This window comes from Pituophis catenifer, unplaced genomic scaffold (genome assembly GCF_029215685.1).
Source record: "Pituophis catenifer annectens isolate HBS135680 unplaced genomic scaffold, rPitCat1.0.hap2 SCAF_15, whole genome shotgun sequence".
In the NCBI taxonomy this organism is placed as follows: Eukaryota; Metazoa; Chordata; class Lepidosauria; order Squamata; family Colubridae; genus Pituophis; species Pituophis catenifer.
The window spans coordinates 13,083,347-13,105,239 of NW_027256895.1; the positions used below are offsets into that span (position 1 = coordinate 13,083,347).

At 46.5% G+C, this 21,893-nt stretch overlaps 1 protein-coding gene and 1 non-coding gene across 2 annotated transcripts in view; both read left to right on the forward strand.

The window, feature by feature from the left end:
• The window catches only part of CHD8 (chromodomain helicase DNA binding protein 8), a 141,131-nt gene that overhangs the window by 106,985 nt on the left and 12,253 nt on the right, over positions 1-21,893 (forward strand). Inside the window, exons 26-35 of the mRNA XM_070954471.1 lie at positions 329-485; positions 1,809-1,898; positions 3,062-3,165; positions 5,395-5,509; positions 5,773-5,848; positions 9,288-9,342; positions 10,228-10,423; positions 12,810-13,018; positions 16,960-17,529; positions 20,933-21,081. Of these exons, the coding sequence (XP_070810572.1) occupies positions 329-485; positions 1,809-1,898; positions 3,062-3,165; positions 5,395-5,509; positions 5,773-5,848; positions 9,288-9,342; positions 10,228-10,423; positions 12,810-13,018; positions 16,960-17,529; positions 20,933-21,081 (1,721 nt within the window). The remainder of the gene's footprint in view (positions 1-328; positions 486-1,808; positions 1,899-3,061; positions 3,166-5,394; positions 5,510-5,772; positions 5,849-9,287; positions 9,343-10,227; positions 10,424-12,809; positions 13,019-16,959; positions 17,530-20,932; positions 21,082-21,893) is intronic.
• Positions 5,592-5,701, forward strand: LOC139325013 (small nucleolar RNA U6-53/MBII-28). Its single transcript, XR_011601075.1, has one exon. It is a non-coding gene; the product is annotated as a small nucleolar RNA U6-53/MBII-28 (small nucleolar RNA).

Consider the following 21,893-nt stretch of genomic DNA (forward strand, 5'->3'; position numbering starts at 1 on the left):
TCCTTTCAGAATGTTACGCCTATGTGTCCATTCTGTTGATAGGAAGACTTTGATCCAAGCTTGAGATCTTGGCCGCCTTAATCCTTTTGCAGGGTGGAGAGAATTTAGGGTGGTGGACCCTTGGGAAATGGAATAATGTTGAGTGTCCCTTTGCTGTTGGTGGGGCCCTCTACGGAGTCTTTTAAGTGGCTCCCTCTGTGTTGTGTCTCTCTGTGTGTGTATGTGAGTTGAGCTACTCTGCAAAAGCCGGGGTGACCTAATCCCTATTGCACTGGTTCCATGTTGTACCTAGCCCCTGCTCTGAGCTCCCTTCCTGTTCCTCGGGCAGGCCTGTCCATCCCGGTTCCACGGGGCCGCAAGGGGAAGAAAGTCAAGTCTCAGACCACGTTCGATCTCCAGAAAGCAGAGTGGATCCACAAGTACAATCCGGACACTCTCTTCCAAGACGAAGGCTACAAAAAACATCTCAAGCATCAGTGTAACAAGTAAGAAGGGCCGGGGAAGGGACAGTCCAGCTCGGGGTGCTTCTGTAAAGCCAGTACAAGCCAACTCCCTGGGTCCCCATCTTTTTCCATGCAGAAAAGATGGGAGCTCCAGTGTGATAGACAGATAGTGACAGATCCCAACCTCAATCTTCAACAATTTTGGTTTTGTCATTTTCTCAATTTGCTGTTGAAGAGGCCATGTGTGATCCACTGAAAAATATTTGCATGGTGGTAATGCTGTCCATTTCATTCATTCATTCATTCATTCATTCATTCATTCATTCATTCATCCATCCATGTCTGTCTGTCTGTCTATCTGTCTGCCTATATAACTATCTTATCTATCTCTATCATTATCTAGCTATCTACCTATCTCAATTATCTACCTATGTCCATCCATCCATCCCTATCTGTCTGTCTGTCTGTCTGTCTGTCTGTCTGTCTATCTATCTATCTATCTATCTATCTATCTATCTATCTATCTATCTATCTATCTATCTCAATCATCTACCTATGTCCGTCCATCCATCCATCCATCCATCCATCCATCCCTATCTATCTATCTATCTATCTATCTATCTATCTCCCTATGTCCGTCCATCCATCTATCTATCTCTCTTTCTCTCTCTCTCTCTCTCTCTCTCTCTCTCCGTCCATATGATTTTTATCCCGCCTTTATTACTTCATACATAACTCAAGGCAACAAACATAGATAATATTCCTTCTTTCCTTTTCCCCCCACAACAACAACTGTGAGGTAAATTGGGTTGATAAAGAGAGTGACTGGCCCTAAGTTCATGCAGCTGGCTTTCATGCCTAAGGCGGGACTAGAACTCCCAAGTCTCCTGGCGATTGGCCCAAATTCACCCAGCCGGCTTGGCTTCCACGCCTCAGGCGGCGTTAGAACTCACCATCTCCTGGTCATTGGCCCAAAGTCATCTAGACGGTTTCACACCTAAAACGGGACTAGAACTCCTGGTTTTCCTGGTGCCAAGCCGGCTTTTGTGCCTGAGATGGGACTAGAACTCCCTGTCTCCTGGTTTCTAGGCCCATCACTTTCCCTACTACACCAAACTGGCCTTTAAGTTTATATGTCTATATATAAAAAAGGGGGGGGTAGGGAATTAGCAAGCTAGGGCAATTGAGACTGCTGCTTGCAGGTGGATGTGCCTCTGTTGATTGAAAAAATAAAAAAAATAAAAACTTTTGCCCTCATCACTGACTTAACAGTGGAGACGGCCAATGTCTTGGAACGTGGGTGGGTGCAATTTATCGAACGATGCTTGGTCCTTCCAACAGAAAGGTATTATTTTTCCCTCTTAGGGTGCTGCTCAGGGTCCGAATGCTTTATTACTTGCGTCAGGAGGTGATCGGGGACCAGGCCGAGAAAGTGTTGGCAGGTGCTGTTTCCAGGTAAAAAAATGTTCACCTTTACAAAGGTTGCCTGGGGGAGGGGGGGGCTGTTCTGTGTGTTTTTTCCTCCCAATTACTGACACGCCACATTTTGTTTTTGTACAACGACTTTGCCGTTATAACCAACGGAAGGAGGTTTGGTTGGGAAGGGAAACGGGCATCGATTGTCTCCGTGGATTTCCTGACAGAAACCTTTTCCTTTGGCGGTGTGTTTCTTTGATTCCTTCTTTTAAGAAGAGGAAATTTATTTATTTATTTATTATTATTTATTTATTTATTTATTTATTTATTTATTTATTTATTTATTTATTTATTTATTTATTGTTATTATAAATAAATATACCGCCCTACTCCCGGAGGACTCAGGGCGGTGAACAGCCAAGATAAAATACAGATAATACAAACATTAAAAGTCCCTTAAAATTATTAAATATTTTGGCCGAAACACAGATTAAAACACCCAATTTATAAAATCAAATGAATTAAAAGCAAAACAATTTGTGTATAGGGCCCCCTGCTTGAGAAGGAGGTTGGACTATAAGACCTCCAAGGTCCCTTCCAACTCTCGTTATTCTGATTTTTAAAGACGCCCAACCACCAGATAAAGGTTCTTAATGATGCGCCGTTATGACATTGTTCATTTCTTTATTAAACATATGTATTTCCCCCAAGTCAGTCATTTTGTTAGAGAGATTTTTGTCCTGGCAAAAAAACCCCTCTCTTATTTATTTTTTTCTGTTGTAAATGGATTACTGCGGTGCATCTTAAGGCAGAGGTGTCAAACTCAATTTCATTGAGGGCCGCACCAGGGCTGAGGTTGACCTCGGGGTGGGGGCGACTGGGTGGGCATGGCCATCTTGACACCACTCCCCAAACTGCTGGCATGTTTCCTCTTCGCATTGGGTAGACCGGGCCGAAGCCACACGGCTTACATTTTCCAGAACAGCCCCACAAGCCGGATCCGACCACATGGCGGCCCGGATGCGGCCTGCGGGCCTTGTGTTTGACTACCCCCGATCTAAGGGCAATCCACTCTGCACTATGAGTAAGGCTATGAAAGCAGAGCTAGGATTTTGGAAAGTTGTCTTGGTTCCTGTGGAACAATCTCACAACGCCTTTGTCTTGTCTTGTTTTGTTTCTCTTTCCCATCTCAATTCCTGCAGCGAAACTGACATCTGGTTTCCGCTCGTGGATCAGGCAGAAGTCCCCACAGCCTGGTGGGACACGGAAGCGGACAAATCTTTGCTCCTTGGGGTCTTCAAACATGGTGAGTAATAACTTTTAGACAGGAATGCACAGGGGTGGGCTGTTGAGGGGCGTCACAGGGGTTCGGGAGAACCTCTAGCTAAGATTCTGTGCAGTTCGGAGAACCCCCAAATCCCACTCCTGGCTGGCCCCGCCCTGCCCGCCCCACCCCTCCCAGGAGTCCCCACACAGCCTGTTTTGGATGCAAGTAAGTGCAGGGCGCGCACAGAGGTTCAGGGAGGGTGAAAAATGAGCCTACCGGAAGTTTATTTATTTATTTATTATTTAAATTTGTATACCGCCCTTCTCCTGAAGGACTCAGGGCGGTGAACAGCCAAAATATAAAACACATACAGTATAAAAATTAAAAAGAATTAAAAAGAATTAAATCAGTTTGGCTTCCCTAAATTTTAAAACCCTTTCCCCATAAAATAACCCATTAAAATTTTAAGCCAGCCCGGCTTGCTGGAATAAGAAGGTCTTTAACGCTCGGCGGAAAGTACAGAGGTCCAGGATCAGTCGTATTCCTGGGGGTAGCTTGTTCCAGAGGGCGGGGGCCCCCACAGAGAAGGCTCTCCCCCTGGGGGTCGTCAGTCGACATTGCTTGACCGACGGCACCCTGAGGAGACCCTCTCTGTGGGAGTGAATTGGCCGGTGGGAGGTTATCGGTGGCAGAAGGCGGTCTCGTAAGTACCCGGGCCCTAAGCCATGGAGCGCTTTAAAGGTGAGAACCAATACCTTGAAGTGCACCCGGAAGACCACCGGGAGCCAGTGCAGCTCGCACAGGAGAGGTGTTACATGGGAGCGCCATGTCGCCCCCATAATTACCCGCGCGGCCATATTCTGGACCAGCTGGGGCCTCCGGGTGCTCCTCAAGGGGAGCCCCATGTAGAGAGTATTGCAGTTCAGAAAACGGGCCTGTTTTCGGGCTCCGGAGCCTGGGGAGGCTATTTTTGCCCCCCTCAGAAGCTCAAGGAAAGCCTCCAGAGCCCAGGACGGGCAAAAATGCTCACCCGCCGTGGTGCAGGAGGCCAACTAGGCCACGCCCACCATGGCCACGCCCACCCAGCAACCGGGCAAACAGCCCCTTGCTAAAATGTTTGAAGCCCACCCCTGGGAATGCATGCCCCTTCCTTTTGGAACGAGGAGCAGGCAAGCTGCGAAGCCCAAAACAGAGATGAGACGGTGAGATCCAGTCGAGTACCAGTCCTTTATTTGCTTACACCTAACTGGCAGATTCCTTAACAACTACAGCGATCCTAAAATAGGTGTGATTCATTTAGCAACGACTTGCTTAGCAGTGGAAATTCCTGTCCCTATGGTGGTCATAAGTCAAGGACTAACCTATAAACGATCAGTGGAGAGAAGCCGCCAAATCTAAATTATACACAGTCTGAATGAATTTAATCGAGAGGACTCCAAAAACAACAAAACAACAAGCATGCCAATAAACATATTAGAAGGAAGTTTTGCATCTCCCAAGCACGTACTTGCAGATCAAGCTAGAAGATAATCAGACACGCAAGAAAAAAGCCAAACGTTTTCTGAGAAGAAGAATATTAAAATATAGGCCAAGAATAAACTGTAGATTCTTGGTCAGGGATTTGTAGAATCTAAAATTCTAAATGTTTTGAACATCTCAACAAACAGAGGCACAATAGTCGTGGTGGCATAGTTGTTAGAATGCAGTATTGCAGGCTAACTGACAACTGCCAGCAGTTCGATTCTCACCGGCTCAAGGTTGAACTCAGCCTTCCATCCTTCCGAGGTCGGTAAAATGAGCACCCAGATCGTTGTTGGAGGCAATATTGCTGACTTTGGAAACTGCTTAGAGAGGGCTGTAAAGCAGTATGAAGTGGTATATATAAGTCTAAGCGCTATTTCTATCTGGCCAACTTTAGACCTGTAAATGAACTTGAATCAGACCTGGATACTCTTGGATGGGAGACCTCTAAGGAACGCCAGGCTTAACCGGGAAGCTGACTTTATATTCTAACCAGTGGTGGAATTCAAATTTATTTACTACCGGTTCTGTGGGCCTGGCTTGGTGGGTGTGGCAGGGGAAGGATACTGCAAAATCTCCATTCCCACCCCACTCTGGGGCCAGCCAGAAATAAATTTGCCAGTTCTCCGAGCTACTCGAAATTTCCGCTACCGGTTCTCCAGAAGCTGCTGAATAGCACCCCGATTCTGCCTGAGGTTACATGGGACATAAACACTTGAGGCACTAATGTTTGGCTCTCCCTTTCAGGCTACGAGAAGTACAACACCATGCGAGCCGACCCTGCGCTCTGTTTCCTGGAGAAAGCCGGCCGCCCGGATGACAAGGCCATTGCCGCTGAGCACCGACCGGATGTGGGCGAGGGGTAAGAGGCCGCTTGGGGTCGAGTTGAGCCATTCCCAAGGCTAGGGGGCACGGGGGAAGATCGGGGCGGTGGGTCGGACGCACACCTATGATGACTCGCCATGCTAATACCGAGGCACCGAGGGGGACCACTGGCCCTTGAACTCGGGTGTCTGTGAGTTAAAATTGCTTCTCAAAGGAAGTCCTGAGGTGTGTCTAGAAAGCGGGGGAAAGGATGCGGGGATTTCTACAGAAATAATTGACTGGTTCTTGTGTCATTGACAGGGTGGATTTTGACAAGGACTGCGAGGATCCGGAATACAAACCGGTCGGAGCCCCTGCCAAGGAACACGATGAAGAGGTAAGGCCCTAAACCTAATTGCACTGTTAATATAGCTCTGTGATGACAAACCTGTGGCACGCGTGCCACAGGTGGCACGCAGAGCCCTCTCTGCGGTCACGGAAGCCGTCGTCCAGCTCAGCTCCACTGCGCATGTGCACGCGCATCTCGCCGGCCATCTGATTTTCAGGTCTCCGATGCGGGGGCAGGACGCATGCGGGAGATACACGCATGTGTGGGGTGGGGGGTCTCACATCGGCATGTGCAGGGGGAGCGGCGCACCAAAACGGGGTGCGGGGGCGTGTGACCCCCTCCCCCGGCGGCCCGTTTTTGGACGCAGGAGGCTTTAGGGAGTTGGAGCCTGATAAGGGTCCACGGGATTCAAGAAGGGTTAGACCTGGGATCATTTGTGGGAACGTAATGATTCTAGGCTGATGACTTGCTTGACGCCACCCTCCAGCTCTATCCGCTCTTCCCCAACATCATCAGTCGCAGAGTTGTTGAGTTAGTTGCCTTGCCTTAGTCCAAACTAGCTGATCACTGTACAGAGAAAAGTAAAAAAGAAGGGAAGAACCGTTCCTTCTCCATTTTTTTTTTGTTTGTTTGTTTGATTGTTTGCTGGGGCATTCTGGAGAAAAATCAGGCAATTCGTTCAGCCAATCAGCAGCAGGCAAGACCGCGTTGCCAATTGGTTCAGTGCGCCATGAAAGGAGTTCCAACGGTCTTATGTATCTGAAGGTGGACATGGCGTGAGCAGTCGGACTTCTATCGCGTGGTTTCCACGTTCGGAGTTTTTGGTCCCAGGAAGCTTAAGGGAGGCTTGCCAGGCCCAAAACGGGCCGCGGGGGGGGGTGACACAACACGGGGTGTCACACCTATGTGCTGGGGGTGGATGGAGCGTGGGGGGCGCTCACACATGCGAGGGAAACAGGGAGGTTGTGCACATGTGCAGGGGGGCGGGGCACGTGGGAGGCATTGCATTATGGGTGTGGGCATGCGCGTGCATGACCCCCACGTCCTCCCCCCACTTTTGGCACGCGACCGCAAAGATGTCAAGGATGTGCTTTGGAACATGTGCGGGGAACCTATGACCCTTCCGTTGTAGCTGAAATACTCCTCCCAGCATCCTTTGCCATTAAGACTTATAGGGAGGCAGGCTGGGAATGGTAGTTGCGCGATCTGTGGATATTGTTCTGATCTAGGCGTTCCCAAACCATGAAGCAGACTCCTTATCCCAACAAAAATCCCTTTTTATTAAATTATTGTGAATTTCCCTCTTTCACATTCAGCAAAGTCTTTCAAGGGTGAATTTACAGTCACGAACCTTATCTGGCTTGGAGAGCTGCCAGGCTGATATCTTCCCCCTTTTGCTTCTCTTTTATTCCCTCTGGGAGGGGCCATTCATCGTCTACCTGTGGCCTTACTCCCAAGTCGACCCTTGTTCCTTAGCTGTTCCCTTCGCCTGGCAAATCTGCTCATGCGCACACTGGGAACAGGCTCCATCTGTTCTTCTGCCCCACTGATGTCTGACTCCAAAGGCAGCTGATAACTGGCATACGGCCCTGGCCCCCTCTCTGCCTCCGACGCAGAGTCCTCATCAGAGCTTTTCCCAGACTCCAGGACTGGCCCATGTTCCTCCCCAACCTCCTCACTGTCCGAATCTGCTGCCAGCTCCGCTGGTGGGCCGCAACAGATATGCCCAGATTCTCCCCAATGCATTTGAATATTAGAATATCCTTCGGTATTCGCACAGTACTGGAAAAATGAAGAAACACCTACAGAAGAAGATGTAATTAAAAAAAAAAATACTAGACAATGCAGAAATGGACAGATTGACATTAAAGATAAAAGAAAAAGAAGATACGGAATATTTTCAAATATGGGAACTTGTTTTATCAATGGTTGGACAATAGAGGTAGAAATTTAGGAACTGGAAAAGTACTATTAGGTAAGCAAATTGATCCAGACAATATGCTGTTCACAAAGCCCTTATGTATGTATAGAGAAAATGTATAAATAAACTGTTGTTTAAAAAAAGAAAAGAATATCCTTCGGAATCTCAAAGGTGCTTTTTTCAAAAGGCAGTTGGGCTGTCTGGGTGTTTGTTTGTTTTTTTCCTCCAAGGAAGAAAAAGAAGTTTTGCTTCTCATCCAAGAAAAGCTTCATTGCTTCTGGCAGGAGGAGAGATGGAAAAATTACAGATCTGACAGGATTTTTTGTGGGGTATGTGTGGAGGTTGGAAGGATCATATTTCTTTGCAGTCCTCTGGTCAATGCTTCCAACCCTCCCGCCCCTCCAAAAAAAAATCCCATCAGAAGTAATCCTTTCATTGTCCCCAGCTTCCTGCCAGAACCGATGAAGCTTCTTGGATGAAAAGCAAAACCTTTTTTTCTTCTTCCTTTGAGGGGAAGGGCGAGGGAACCCTATCCGGTTGCCTTTTGAAAAATTACGACCTAGATGACTGAAAATCTCCACAAACGTCCTTTGGGATGAATTAAACTATCAAATTTTTCAGACTATAAGACACACTTTTTTGTCTCCCAAAAGTGGGTGAAAATGTCTGCATGTCTTATAGACTGAATATTGCCGAAGCCCAGCCCACACGCTGGCTGTTTTTCTGGGCTTCGCACGCCCCATTTTCGGGCCTTTTTTGGCCCGTTTTTTAGGCTTTTTTTCGCCTGTTTTTGAGGGGGGTTTTTTTTCCAGTCCATTTTTCTGGGCTTCGCACACCCCATTTTCGGGCCTTTTTTCGCCCTTTTTCAGGCCTTTTTTTGGCCCGTTTTTTAGGGGTTTTTTTGCCTGTTTTTGAGGGGGGGGGTTCAGTCCATTTTTGTAGCTTTTTTGGCCTGTTTTTGAGGCTTTTTTCAGCCTGTTTTCAAGCCTTTTTTCAGCCTTTTCCAGCTTTTTTCAGCTCGTTTTTGAGGCTTTTTTCAGGCCTTTTTTTTTTTTTTTTTGAAGAAACAGGCCAAAAAAAGCCTTGAAAATGGGCCAAAAAAAGGCTGGAAAATGGTCAAAAAAATGGCCAAAAATGTGGCGCGTGGAGGCCAAAAACTTCCCCCTCCCTAAAATTAGGGAGCACTATATGCTTCATATAGTCCAAAAAATACAGTACATACAGATGTACTAAACAAGGGGAAAGTAGCTTGTAGCTGCTTCCTCACCCCCACCCCAGCCATACTTTTTGGGGTGCCTGAGGGAAGTTTTAAAGGCAAAAAAGGCTATTTCACGTCTTGCAAAACAAACTAATGGGAACGATATTTTTTTTCCTTTGGGAAATTTGAGTTATGGAGAAACATGGGGGAAACGTTCGAAAACGTCCGTCTGCTTCCATGTTTTCATCAGCCGGATCCTGTTTCCACAAGTAATGCAAACGTGTGACTCTTAGGCCAGCAAAACCATCATCCCCGACTATAAGGGTACTTGGCAATTCAGCTTAATAGCACTAATTTCTCCATTCCAGGGCGAAGCACTAATGATGATGGATGAAGACATATCGGTGGTGGACGGGGAGGAAGGTAATTATACAAAGCCGTAATAAGAGTGGTGCAGTGGTCTTAGAGGTGGAGCTCTCACCTCACAATCAGGAGGCTGTGAGTTCAATCCTAGGTAGCGGCAGATATTTCTCTCTCTCGGCACAATGAGTAATCATCTGCTGCGAACTCCACATTGGCAACAGGAAGGGCATCCGGCCAGTAAACCCTCAGCTCCATTCGGTTGCTCCAACTCCACCCCAATGTAAGGGATTATGGGGTCATTAAAAGACAAAAAAAATAAATAAAAATAAAGCCATAGTAAGACCACACCTAGAATACTGCATCCAGTTTTGGTCACCACACTATAAAAAAGATACTGAGACTCTAGAAAGAGTGCAGAGAAGAGCAACCAAGACGATTAGGGGACTGGAGGTGAAAACATACGATGAACGGTTGCAGGAACTGGGCATGGTTAGTCTAGTGAAGAGAAGGACCAGGGGAGACATGATAAGAATCTTCCAATATTTGAGGGGCTGCCACAGAGCAGAAGGGATCGAGCTATTTTCCAAGGCACCTAAAGGCCAGCCAAGGAATAATGAATGGAAACTGATCAAGGAGAGATTCAACCTGGAAATAAGGAGAAATTTTCTGACAGCGAGAGCAATCAACCAATGGAACAGAAGTCGCCTTCAGAGGTTGTGGTAGCTTCATTACTGGAGGCTTTGAAGAAGATACTGGACTGCCATCTGTCAGAAATGGTGTAGGGTCTCCTGCTTAGGCCGGGGGAGGGGTTGGACTAGATGACCTACAAGGTCCCTTCCAACTCTCTTCATCTGTAATCTGTATCTCTACCTTGAGAAGAGGATCAAGTGGTGGCCTGGAAGGATCACCAAGAGTCACTTGGCCATCCCTGTCATCATTCTCTAGGTCAGCCAGGGAATCTTTTCTGGCCTCCAGCCTCTGCGCTTACCGCCCGTTTGCGGCGACTAATCACGGCCTTCCAGCGGAGCTACAAGCGCGAGCAACTGAAGATGGAGGCCGCGGAGCGGGGGGATCGGCGTCGCCGGCGTTGCGAGGCCGCCTTCAAGCTGAAGGAGATGGTGCGTCGAGAGAAGCAGCAGAGGTAATCTTTGGGTCCTGCTTTGTACGGTTCTCTCGTCCCCTTTCTTTGGGAGAAGCTGGGTAAGGAGAGATACCGTATTTTTCTGTGTATAAGATGCTACTTTTTCTTTACAATACCGTATTTTTCGGACTATAAAACGCACCTGACTTTAAGATGCAGCTAAATTTAGAAGAGGAAAAGAACAAAAAAAAATTTTTTTTTGCCTCCACGCGGCCCATTTTCGGGCCCTTTTCCAACCTTTCTTCGGCCTGTTTTCGACGCTATTTTTGCCCGTTTTTGAGGCTTTTTTTTGATCCGTTTTTGAGGCTTTTCTCAGCCTGTTTTTGAGGCTATTTCGGCCTTTTGTTTTGGAAAATGGGCTGAAAAAATCCTCGAAAACGGGCCGGGAAAAGCCCCCAAAACGGGCTGAAAAAATCCTCGAAAACGGGCTGAAAAAAAGCCTGAAAAAGGCCCCAAAACAGGGTGTGCGCAGGCCAAAAAACAGCTGGGCGGCGCTTCAGCAATATTCGGTCTAGAAGACACACAGATATTTTCACCCCCTTTTGGGAGACAAAAAAGTGCACCTTATAGTCCGAAAAATACGGTATTTACTTGAAAATGGAGGAGCGTCTTATGCACGAGAGGCCAAGGAATAAAGGTGTGGCCCATCCCCATCCTCCAGCTCTATCGTTCCTCTCTATTGTAGTTGTTTCCTGTATCACATTGCCAGTCTAGGTTTCATCTCGATTGTTCCTGTGATGCATTTCCTGTTCTAATAAGCTGGCTTCTGCACGGGGATGGCTTGTAGTGTGCTTGCTTGCTTACTGACTCTACATGAAACATGGGGGCGTCCTATACATGGGACATCTTATAGATGGAAAAATACGGTACTTGAACCTGCGACTAAATTCCTCACAAAGAATCGGGACTGTACGTTAAATTGCGGTTAAGATTTATTGCTCAAGCCCTTGCAAAAGAATCTAGTGAGCTAAACTTCGATACAGGTGATCCTCGGCCTACAACCACAATTAAGCCCAAGGTGTAGGTTGTTAAGTGAGACATTTGTAAAGTGCGTTTTGCCCCAGTTTACGACTTTTCTTGCTGCAGCTGTTCAGTGAATCACTGAAGTTAGGAACCCGGTTGTTAAGTGAATCTGGCTTCCCCATTGACTTTTCCTGTCAGAAGGTCGCAAAAGGGGATCCCGTGACCTTGGGACACAGCAATGGTCATAAGTACGAACCAACTTCCAAGCATCTGAATTTCACACGATGATTTTCACATGAGGTTCACATGATTGTGGGTACGCTACAAAGGTCATATCTGGGAGAAATGGTCATAAGTGACTTTTTTCAGTGCCGTTGGAGCTTTGAATGGTCACTAAATGAACTGTTGTAAGTCAAAAACTACTTGTACTGAGTTGGAGCCTGATAACGGGATTCAAGAAGGGTTTCAAGAAGGGTTAGACGTGGGACCATTTGTGGGAATGTAATGATTCTAGGCTGATGACTTGCTTGACGTTACCCTCCAGCTCTATCCGCTCTTCTTCTACATCATCAGTCACAGAGTTGTTGAGTCAGTTGCCTTGCCTTAGTCCAGGTGTCTGCAACCTGTGGCTCTGGAGCCACATGCGGCATTTTGGGCCCTCTGCTGTGGCTCCCATGTCAAGTGATCCCGCCACTGGCTGGCCCAGCCCCTCTCCTTCCACTCCCAGTAACTCCTTGCCTGGCCTCAGAAGGTAAGGGCAACGGTGGGGGATGGAGAAGCAGCCAGAGCAGAGACAGAGAGATACAGAGAGAGTGGGAAAGAGACAGACATAGAGAGATACAGAGAGAGGGGGAGAGAGAGGGAGAGAGGAGGGAGGGAGAGATGTCAAAAGAGTTTTGTGATTCCCGGTGTTTTTTAACAACCGGTTCTCTGTCCTAATGACTGGGTAGGCATGGCTAAGGGGTGTCATGTGACTGGAGGAAGTGAGTGACGTCGAGTTGGCCATGCCCATCCAGGTTTTGTGGCTCCCGGTGTTTTCTTTTCTGTGGGAAAGGGGTCCAAATGGCTCTTTGAGTGTTTAAGGTTGCAGACCCCTGCCTTAGTCCAAACTAGCTGATCACTGTACAGAGAAAAGTAAAAAAGAAGGGAAGAACCGTTCCTTCTCCATTTTTGTTTGCTGGGGCATTCTAGACAAAAGTCGGGCGATTCGTTTAGCCCAGTGTTTCCCAAACTTGGCTATTTTAAGATGCATGGACTTCAATTCCCAGAATTCCCCAACCAGTATGCCTGGTTGAAGTCCATACATCTTCGAAAGGTCAAGTTTGGGAAACGCTGGTTTAGCCAATCAGCAGCAGGCAAGACCGTGTTGCCAATTGGTTCAGTGTGCCATGAAAGTAGTTCCAACGGTCTTTTGTATCCAAAGGTGGACACGTCGTGAGCAGTCGGACTTCTATCGCGTGGTTTCCACGTTCGGAGTGGAATATGATCCAGACACGATGCGGTTCCACTGGAGTCGGTTTCGGACCCTTGCCCGCTTAGACAAGAAGACCGATGAAAGCCTAGCCAAATATTTTCACGGTTTTGTGGCCATGTGTCGACAGGTGTGCCGCCTTCCTCCCGCTGCAAGTGATGGTTAGTAGCGGAGTTTGGAATGGGTAGAAAATCTTTAGGATTAGCCTGAGTTAATTGGTGGGTTGCCCCCGGTTCGGACCAGTTCGGAGGAACCATTAATAAAACCAGTGGGAGGCCCCACCCACCGCCCCGGATGTCGTCATCAGCGATCTGCGCATGCGCAGAAGCAAGGCACGCATGCAAGCGATCCGGTGGCGAACTGGTAGTAAAGTTAAGTAGAACCCACCCCTGGCCTGAGCACTGGGTTATAGGGTTAGCAACGTCTGATCTAAATCTCTTGAGTCCTCTTCCCAGTTTAATTGCTGAAAATTTAGACCTAGCATCCGACTCAAGAATTATGAATGGGACAGACAGCTCCACAATTTTGAGTAGTGCCAGGAAGTTGGGGAAAAAAACCCCTCTTGAATTGAGCTTGATTCCACTGATTCGATGGACTTGTTCATATTGTTTTAGGCAGTGGTGAATTCTAAAGTTCGTTACTACCGGTTCTGTGGACGTGCTTGGTGGTGGTAGTGGGGGGTAATGTGACTGGGTGGGTGTGGCCAATTTTTTTTTTTTTTTACTTTTAAAACCATTTCTTCTACAACCTCTTCGGCGAAGAGGTTGTAAAAAAATGCTTTCAAAAGGCTCTGACGATCCCAGCTGCGTTGCCTGATCGGCAGAGAATTTTTTTCTTTTAAAAGCCTCTGACGATCAGGAAGCTCATCTTGGATCATCAGAGGCATTTAAAAGAAAAAAAGCCTCTGCCAATCAGGCAACTCAGCTGGGATCGTCAGAGCCTTTTGAAAGCATTTTTTCTACAATTGCTGAAGAAGTTGTAGAAAAAATGCTTTTAAAAGCCTTTGACGATCCCAGCTGAGCCGCACGATCATCAGAGGCTCTTTTTTTTTTACTTTTAAAAGCAATTTTTCGGTGGAAGAGGTTGTAAAAAAAATGCTTTTAAAAGTTAAAAAAAAAGTCTCTGATGATTGTGCAGCTCAGCTGGGCATGGGGAGGGCAGGGATTTTTGCTACCGGTTCTCCGAACCACCCGCCTCCATTGCTACTGGATCAGGCAATCCGGTCCGAACTGGGAGCATTTCACCCCTGGTTTTAGGGTAAATTAAGTTTTTGTTTCTGATGTTTTTTGCGGTCAGCCACGGTTGGCCTGGTGTGCCATTCGCAACTGGGTGAAAATCTTTTTATAGTCATTGTACCCTGTTTCCCCGAAAATAAGACCCAACCAGAAAATAAGCCCTAGCATGATTTTTCAGGATGCTCGTAATATAAGCCCTACCCCAAAAATAAGCCCCAGTTAAGATTGTCAGCAGACAGAGGCATTTAGTACTTTATTTCCCCCCCCCAAAAAAAATAAGACCTAACTAGAAAATAAGCCCTAATGCGTCTCTTGGAGCAAAAATTAATATAAGACCCGGTCTTATTTTGGGGGCGAAACACGGTATTTATTAATGCCATGTGGATTTGAAAAGAACTTGAAGAAAAACAGATCTAATATGAATATGTACTCAGCCCCCCCTCCCCTCCCCTTTTTTTTTTTTTTTTTTGCAATTTATTAAATATTTAATATCAAGGTCCCGACTTTTTTTATTTCTCCATTTTACAATATCTCTCTTTCCTCCGGCTTCTGCATGAGCCTGAGAAGCATTTAGGAACCACTCGTTAAAAGTGAATGCAACTCTAAAAGCAGTTGCAACTTTTTTGAGGGGGGGAGTTAAGATTGAAGCTTTAAAAATGAAGAGATTGCTTTAATCAACAGAAGTGAATAGGCCAGTGGTGGAATTCAAATTTTTTTTTACTACCGGATCTGTGGGCATGGCAGGGGAAGGATATTGCAAAATCTCCATTCCCACCCCACTCCAGGGGAAGGATACTGCAAAATCCCCATTCCCTCCCTTACTCCTGGGGGAAGGATATTGCAAAATCTCCATTCCCACCCCACTCTGGGACCAGCCAGAGGTGGTATTTGCCAGTTCTCTGGACTACTCAAAATTTCCGCTACCGGTTCTCCAGAACCTGTTGAATAGCACCCCCAGAATAGACTATACTCTTGTGACCTCCCAAGTAGTTCTTCTAAATTGTTTCAGAAGACTGAGAAAGGAATGGAGAAAAAACACGGACGTGAACAATCAAGAGATAGCAAAGTCAATTAGCAGCTTTTCTAATCAGGGACAATTTAGAGAACTCTGAAAAGCAGTTTTTCAAAGCCTGCAAATAGACTTTACCCTGTTTAACTCACTGCGAGTGAGGCTGGGAAGTCACTCTTATAGATTCTCTATATATACTACTCTTGAATTAAGTCGTTCCCTTCTGCCAGAGTATCTGTTCAAATCCTTGTGATATGCAAGATCAAAATTTGTACTCACATGGATCTTCAAATAGAAAATGATAGATTTTTCTCATTAGAGGTATTCTCAATACGTCTCATTAGATCAATCCAATACTTCATCTAAAGATTGATCTACATTTCACTTTAAAAAAAAAATAACAATAAACTGCCCGTTGGTATTGTTTGAAAGAGCCCGTGAGTCTTGTCCATGATCTTTGGAGATCAGTGGGAATGAATCGGGCTTTCTAATTCCGATCACATTGGAACATAGAGGGTCTCGGGGACAAGTCTCAAAGTAAGCCGTAAATCAGTGGTCTCCAACCTTTCTGACTGGGCAGACTGGCAAAGAGGTCAGCGGGAGGGGGGGGTGAGGAAGGAGGGAGGGAGGGAGAGAAGGAAGGAAAAGAAAAAGAGAGAAAGAAAGACAAAGAAAGAAAGAAAGACATAGACAGATAGACAGGAAAGAAAAAGAAAGGAAGGAAGGAAGGGGAGAGAGAAAGAAGGAAGGGAAAGAAAGAAAGAAAGAAAGAAAGAGGAAAGAAAGAAGAAAGAAAGAAAGAAAGAGGGAGGAAGAAAAAGAAAAAAGGAGGGAAGGAAAAGAAAGATGGAGTGGAGGAAGGAGGGAGTGTGGAAGAAAGAAAAGGAAGGAAGAAAAGAGTGGAAGAGAGGAGGAAGGAAAAGAGACAAGAGGGACGGGAGTGTGGGAGAGATGGAAGGAAGGAGAGAGACAGAAAGAAAGAAAAAGAAAGGAAGGGTGGAGAGAGAGAGAGAGAAAGAAAAAGAAAGAAAGAAAGAAAGAAAGAAAGAAAGAAAGAAAGGAAGGAAGGAAAGAGGAAGGAAGGAAGAAGGAAAGTAGGGGAGCGGAGAGAAGGGAACACATGAAGCAAGATTGAGAGATAGGAAGGAAGGAAAGAAAGAAAGAAGGAAAGGTAGGGGAGCGGAGAGGAGGAGGGAAGACAGGAAGAAGCAAGATTGAAAGATAGAGAGAAGGAAGGTAGGAAAGAAAGAAAATAAAGAGGAAGGATGAGAGAAAGAAAGAAAGAAAGACCCCACCCACGGGATGCAGGCAGCACATGAAACCACACCCCTTCCGATCCACGGAAAAAACCTTTTCCCACAGAACTGGTCCCTGGAACGGGCTGCAGCCCGGCACTGCAGCCCATTGGGACTCCAGCCATAAAGCAGTGTTTCTCAACCTCAGCAGCTTCAATATGGGTGGATTTCAGCTCCCAGAATTCCAGCCGCTTACTGGAATTAAATTCTGCACCTCTTAAAGTTGCTAAAATAGAGAACTGGTGCTATTAGGCAGCGGGCCCCAACCTTTTGGGCACCAGGGACCAGTTCCATGGAGAGTGGTTTTTCCCATGGACTGGACGGAGCGTAGTTTTGTGTCCTGCCTGCTTCCCCTGGATGGGGCTTCACTTGTTTGTGTGGACCAGTTGCTGGCATGGCGTGGACCGGTACCGGTTCATGGACTGAGGGGTGGGGCCCCCTGCTATAAGAGGTTCAGGCAGTGGGCCAGGAGGGATGGGGTGGAATAGAAGAGAAAACAACTGAGGAAAAGAGCGAGAAGTAGAACGATTCCAGATTCACTCGGTTTTCCCTTCCCTCTCCAGAGTCTCCAGACCCCACCCTGTTTATCGAACCCATCACGGAAGAGCGGGCCTCCCGCACCCTGTACCGCATTGATCTCCTGCGCCGTCTGCGGGAGCAAGTGCTGTGCCATCCCCTCTTGGAGGAGCGCCTTGCCCTGTGCCAGTCTCCTGGGCCCGAGATGCCACCGTGGTGGCAGTGCGGGCGCCATGACGGAGAGCTGCTGCGGGGAGTGGCCCGCCATGGTCTGAGCCAAACCGACACCACCATCATGCAGGACCCAGACTTTTCTTTCCTGGCGGCTCGGCTCAGCCACCTGCACAGTCGGGCAGGGGGCACAGGGACACCCCCTCTTCCGCCCCCGGGGCCAGCTCAGCCTACAGGTCTACCCCTTCCGGGGGTCAGCACGGCGGCTGCTCCGTCCCCCCTGCTCCTCGCTCCACCTTTGAATGAGCCACCTGCTCCACCGCAGCCGCTCGCCTTGCCTCCCAAACCCGAATCGGCCGAGGACTCCGACTCCGAACTTGACCTCAGCAAGATTTCTGCTTCATCGTCGTGTTCGTCCTCCTCAGGCTGCTCCGACGACAGTGAGGGTGAGCTGGTTTTTTTTTTTCCCCCAAGATGTCCCTTCTTCTTTCCCTCTCATCTCCTGAGGAGAAAATAGCCTTCCTTGCTTAAAAAAAATCAGAAGGGATTGGCCAAAGTCTTTCTAATAAAACTGAGAAAATGCCTGTTGATGGAAAGGGTTTTTAACTTGCCTTTTTATAGGAGCAGTGACTCTCCAAACTGTATTTTTCTCCCCTCTTCTAGGGCAGGGGTCTCCAACTTTAGCAACTTTAAGACTTGTGGACTTCAACTCCCAGAATTCCTGGGAGTTGAAGTTCACAAGTCTTTAAGTTGCCAGAGCTGGCTGAGGAATTCTGGGAGTTGAAGTCTACGAGTCGTAAAGTTGCCAAGGTTGGAGACCCCTGTTCTAGGGAGTTTAGGAGAATTCTCCTTTCCCCAATTCGTAACAATCCGATAAGTCAGCTTAAACATAGACCAACAGACCAAACATAGACTGTCCTGACTGAGGCATATTATGGAATCCAACTCCAGTTTATTTGTCGCTAATACATACCGGTTTATTTCCGTGTGTGGGATGTGTTAGTGGCTGAATCGGGTCAGCACCTGTGGCTCTGGAGCCGCATGTGGCTCTTTGATCCCTCTGCTGCGGCTCCCTGTTGCTGATCGGTGCCACAATTTTTAGAGGAGCTTCCGATTGGGGCGGGGGGGGAAGCATGGCGTGCCAGGAGGAGACTCTGTGGCAAGGGGTGGGTTTTCCGGTTGGCTCCACAATTGATAGGGCTTTTGGTTAGGACAGGTAGAGGAAAAAGGACACCGCACTAGGAGGAGACTCTATGGTGGGCGAACCGGACTTCCGGTCGGCTCCAAAATTGAACAGGGAGCTTCCAGTTAACACCATTGTGGCTCTTTGAGGGTTTAAGATTGCCGACCCCTGGGCTGAATCAATCTGTAGCCTGCCTCATTTATTTAGTCGTAAATCTTATCATTTCTGGATCAATCTGCAATTCTTGTCTCTAAAAACCAAGGGTTTTTATTTATGATTGTACCTGGTTTTTCTCTAACACGGTCTTTTACAAAATACAGCATTCCCTATTAAGTATTTTTTACCACGCAAGTTTATTAAAAGCCTTTTCTGTCCCTTATTTCTCCACTAACGTAACTTTAGTCTTTAAACTCAGGAGTCAGGATAGTTTATTACAATCAGAGACCAGAGACCAGAACAAATAAAAAACACTCAGTGAATATCCAATTTAAAAATCCTAGAATAGAATGATAAATAACAAATAAAATCTAAAATAAAATCTAGTCGGTCAATTACATATGGTCTAACTATACTAAAATTACAATTCATAAACAGCGAGGCCCGTAATCTGTTTAATACTAAAATGGAAAGGAATAATCAGTGCAAACGTTTTTGCCACGTTTGTTGTGTAAAATAACTCTGGTGGATTAGACGCATGTTTCCGACGAATCCCCTGTGCTGCTGCGCAGAATTTAGCTACCTGCCCTGTAGTAACAGACTGTTTGTCCACTAACTTCTTCTTGTGCCATATCCGTCATCGGACGTTGGCGATCACGTTGGCAATCCTATTTTTATCAACAGCCACGCGAAAAAGTGCTGCTGAGTTTTGTCCAAACTGGTCCCTTAGATTTTGAAGCCATGATGTTCTTCTTCTGCCTGGACTTCGTTTTCCTTCAACCTTTCCTTGAAGGATTAAGTGAAGTATGCCGTTTCCGGGTGTCGCATCGCATGTCCAAAGTATTCTAAATATTCTAGCGCTTTTTTTATGGAACTTGTAAAACAGCACACTAGAAGATGTTCAGCTGGTCCTCCTGCCAAGCATTGAATCAATGCCAGCTTGGATTGAGTTTTAGCAAAGGGGTGTACATGAGCTTGCTTAAAAGCCACGCCCCCCAAAAAACCCCTATTAGCACCGTAGTATAGGTAGTCCTCAAATTATGACCACGATTGACCCCTAAGTGAGACATTTGTAAAGTGAGTTTTCCCCCCATTTTACGATTTTTCTTGTCCCGTTCGTTAAGTGAATTGCTGCAGTGGTTCAATAATTAACACCGCTGTTAATTGAATCTGTTTCCCCCGTGGACTTCGCTTGTCCGAAGGTCACAAAAGGTGATGACCCCGTGTGAGGGGTCACAAAAGGTGATAACCCCATGACCCCGGGACACTGCAGCTGTCATAAATACGAGTCAGTTTGCCAAGTGTCCAAATTCTGATCACATGTTCTTGGGAGATGCTACAAAGGTCATAAGCGTGAAAATAGAATAGAATAAACTTTATTATCACTTTGAAATGTACACTAATCGGCATACATTAAAAATGAAATTTGGTTGCAGGCAGCTCTCAAACGATCACCACCTCCAATTTTACACTACATAAATGTGACAAAATAAATAAATGAAAACAAAATTATGTATATACCCATATATATTACATGACGCAGAGGGGAAAAACCGGTCATGTCCCTTTTTTTCAGCGCCGTTTTTATTTTGTATAATTTTTTACTTTAAATATATATAAGTATTGAATACATAAACTGTGGCATCTGGGTGTCGTTAATTTTGATGCCAAATAATAGTGATAATATTGACAATGTTGGTAATCTTAGTAACATAAGATTTGTGCTGTTAAGATTTAGAATAGAGGTAGGAATGAGAAAGAGGGAAAATATTCTGTATATATATTTTAAAATCGGTATGTAGAAGAAAGGATTAGAAGTTGAAAGATGATTGTATTGTGTACAATGTCATTATAATGATGTGAGTATAATTAATGTAACCATTATTTTTTGGACTATAAGATACACCTAAATTTAGAAGAGGAAAACAACCAAAAAAAAGTTTTTCGGGCTTTTCCCAGCCCGTTGTTGAGGCTTTTTTTGACCTGTTTTCGAGACTTCATTCGGCCCATTTTCAAGGCTCTTTTCGGCCCGTTTTCGAGGCTTTGGGCCTATTTTCAAGGAATTTTTTGGCCCGTTTTCGAGGAATTTTTGGCCGTTTTGAAGGATTTTTTTGGCCCATTTTCAAGGATTTTTTTGGCCCGTTTTTCCAGAAACAACAGGCCGAAAAAATCCTTGAAAATGGGCTGAAAAAAGGTTCAAAAACACGGTATGCGGAGGCCCAAAAAACAGCCGGTGGGTAGGTGGGGCTTCTGTAATATTCTCTCTATAAGACACACAGACATTTTCACCTCCTTTTGGGAGATAAAAAAGTGCATCTTATAGTCTAAAAAATACGGTAAGTGCAGTCGTAATTTTGAACGGTCACTAAGCCAACTGTTGTAACTCGAGGACTACTACTACTGGGATGGGACTACTACACGTCCTTCTCTTCAGGGTCCTCTTCTGGAGCACAGACCCTTCTTCTCATTCCATCCCTTCCTACCTTCTCGTCGTTTTTTGTCTGTCCCAGGTGAAGAGGCTTCTTGTGGCGGGAAGCTGTTTGAGGAGGAGGAATCCTCGCTGCTCTCCCTGCCCACTTCCCACGAGGGGAACTCCCCGCAGCCTAGTGCCTCGGATCTGCTGCTCCAGGAGCGCCAAAGGGCCCACGAGTGGCCAAAGGTAATGGGCGAGCCGGAGAAGACACAGATACTCCTGGAGTTGTTTGGTGCACCAAAAGCATATTCCGTTTGAGACCCTGAGCCGGGCGGGGGGGGGAGGAGTGTCTACCGCCAACTCACCACAGCCAGCTCGCCGCCGTCAATTTGCCACTGCTAGCTTGCCCCGTCGGCCGAACTCGCCACAGGGGGCACCCGTCACGGCCGACTCCCCGCAGGGCAACTTGGCACGAGGAGAAGAGTTAACGTAATATTGAAGAAATGGCGCAATGGAATCGTTAAAGGCAGCGCGCAGAAGGAGAGGCGAAATGAAATGAGAATGACAAAAATTAAAATATTTTTTTTAAAAAATTATGATACATAATTAAATTGAATTGTTTTGAATTGTCCCACGGCATGTTGGCCGTGGCGAGTTGGCAGCGGCAAGTTAGCGGCGGTGGGTTGGCCGCGGCGAGTTGTCCCATTCCACCTGAGCAGGACTCTTATCAATCCCATAGGATTCAGAAGAAGTAATTTAATACAGATGTTTACCTTGGGCAATTATTCCTTTCTTTGTCCCTGCTTTGCTTCTGAGCAGGGACAAATATGTCCCATTTATGTCCCAAAGATGCTCTCATTTATGTCCCAAGGGTGCTTTTTCTGGAGGCAAGTGGACTTTCTTGTTTTTTTCTTTTGAAGACGTTTCGCTTCTCATCCAAAAAGCTTCTTCAGCTCTGACAGGATAGTGGGGAGCGGAAGGATTTATATTCCTTGCAGACAGCTGCATCCTTTTAGAGCAGGGCTGTCAAACTCGCGGCTCACTGGATGCGTCACGTG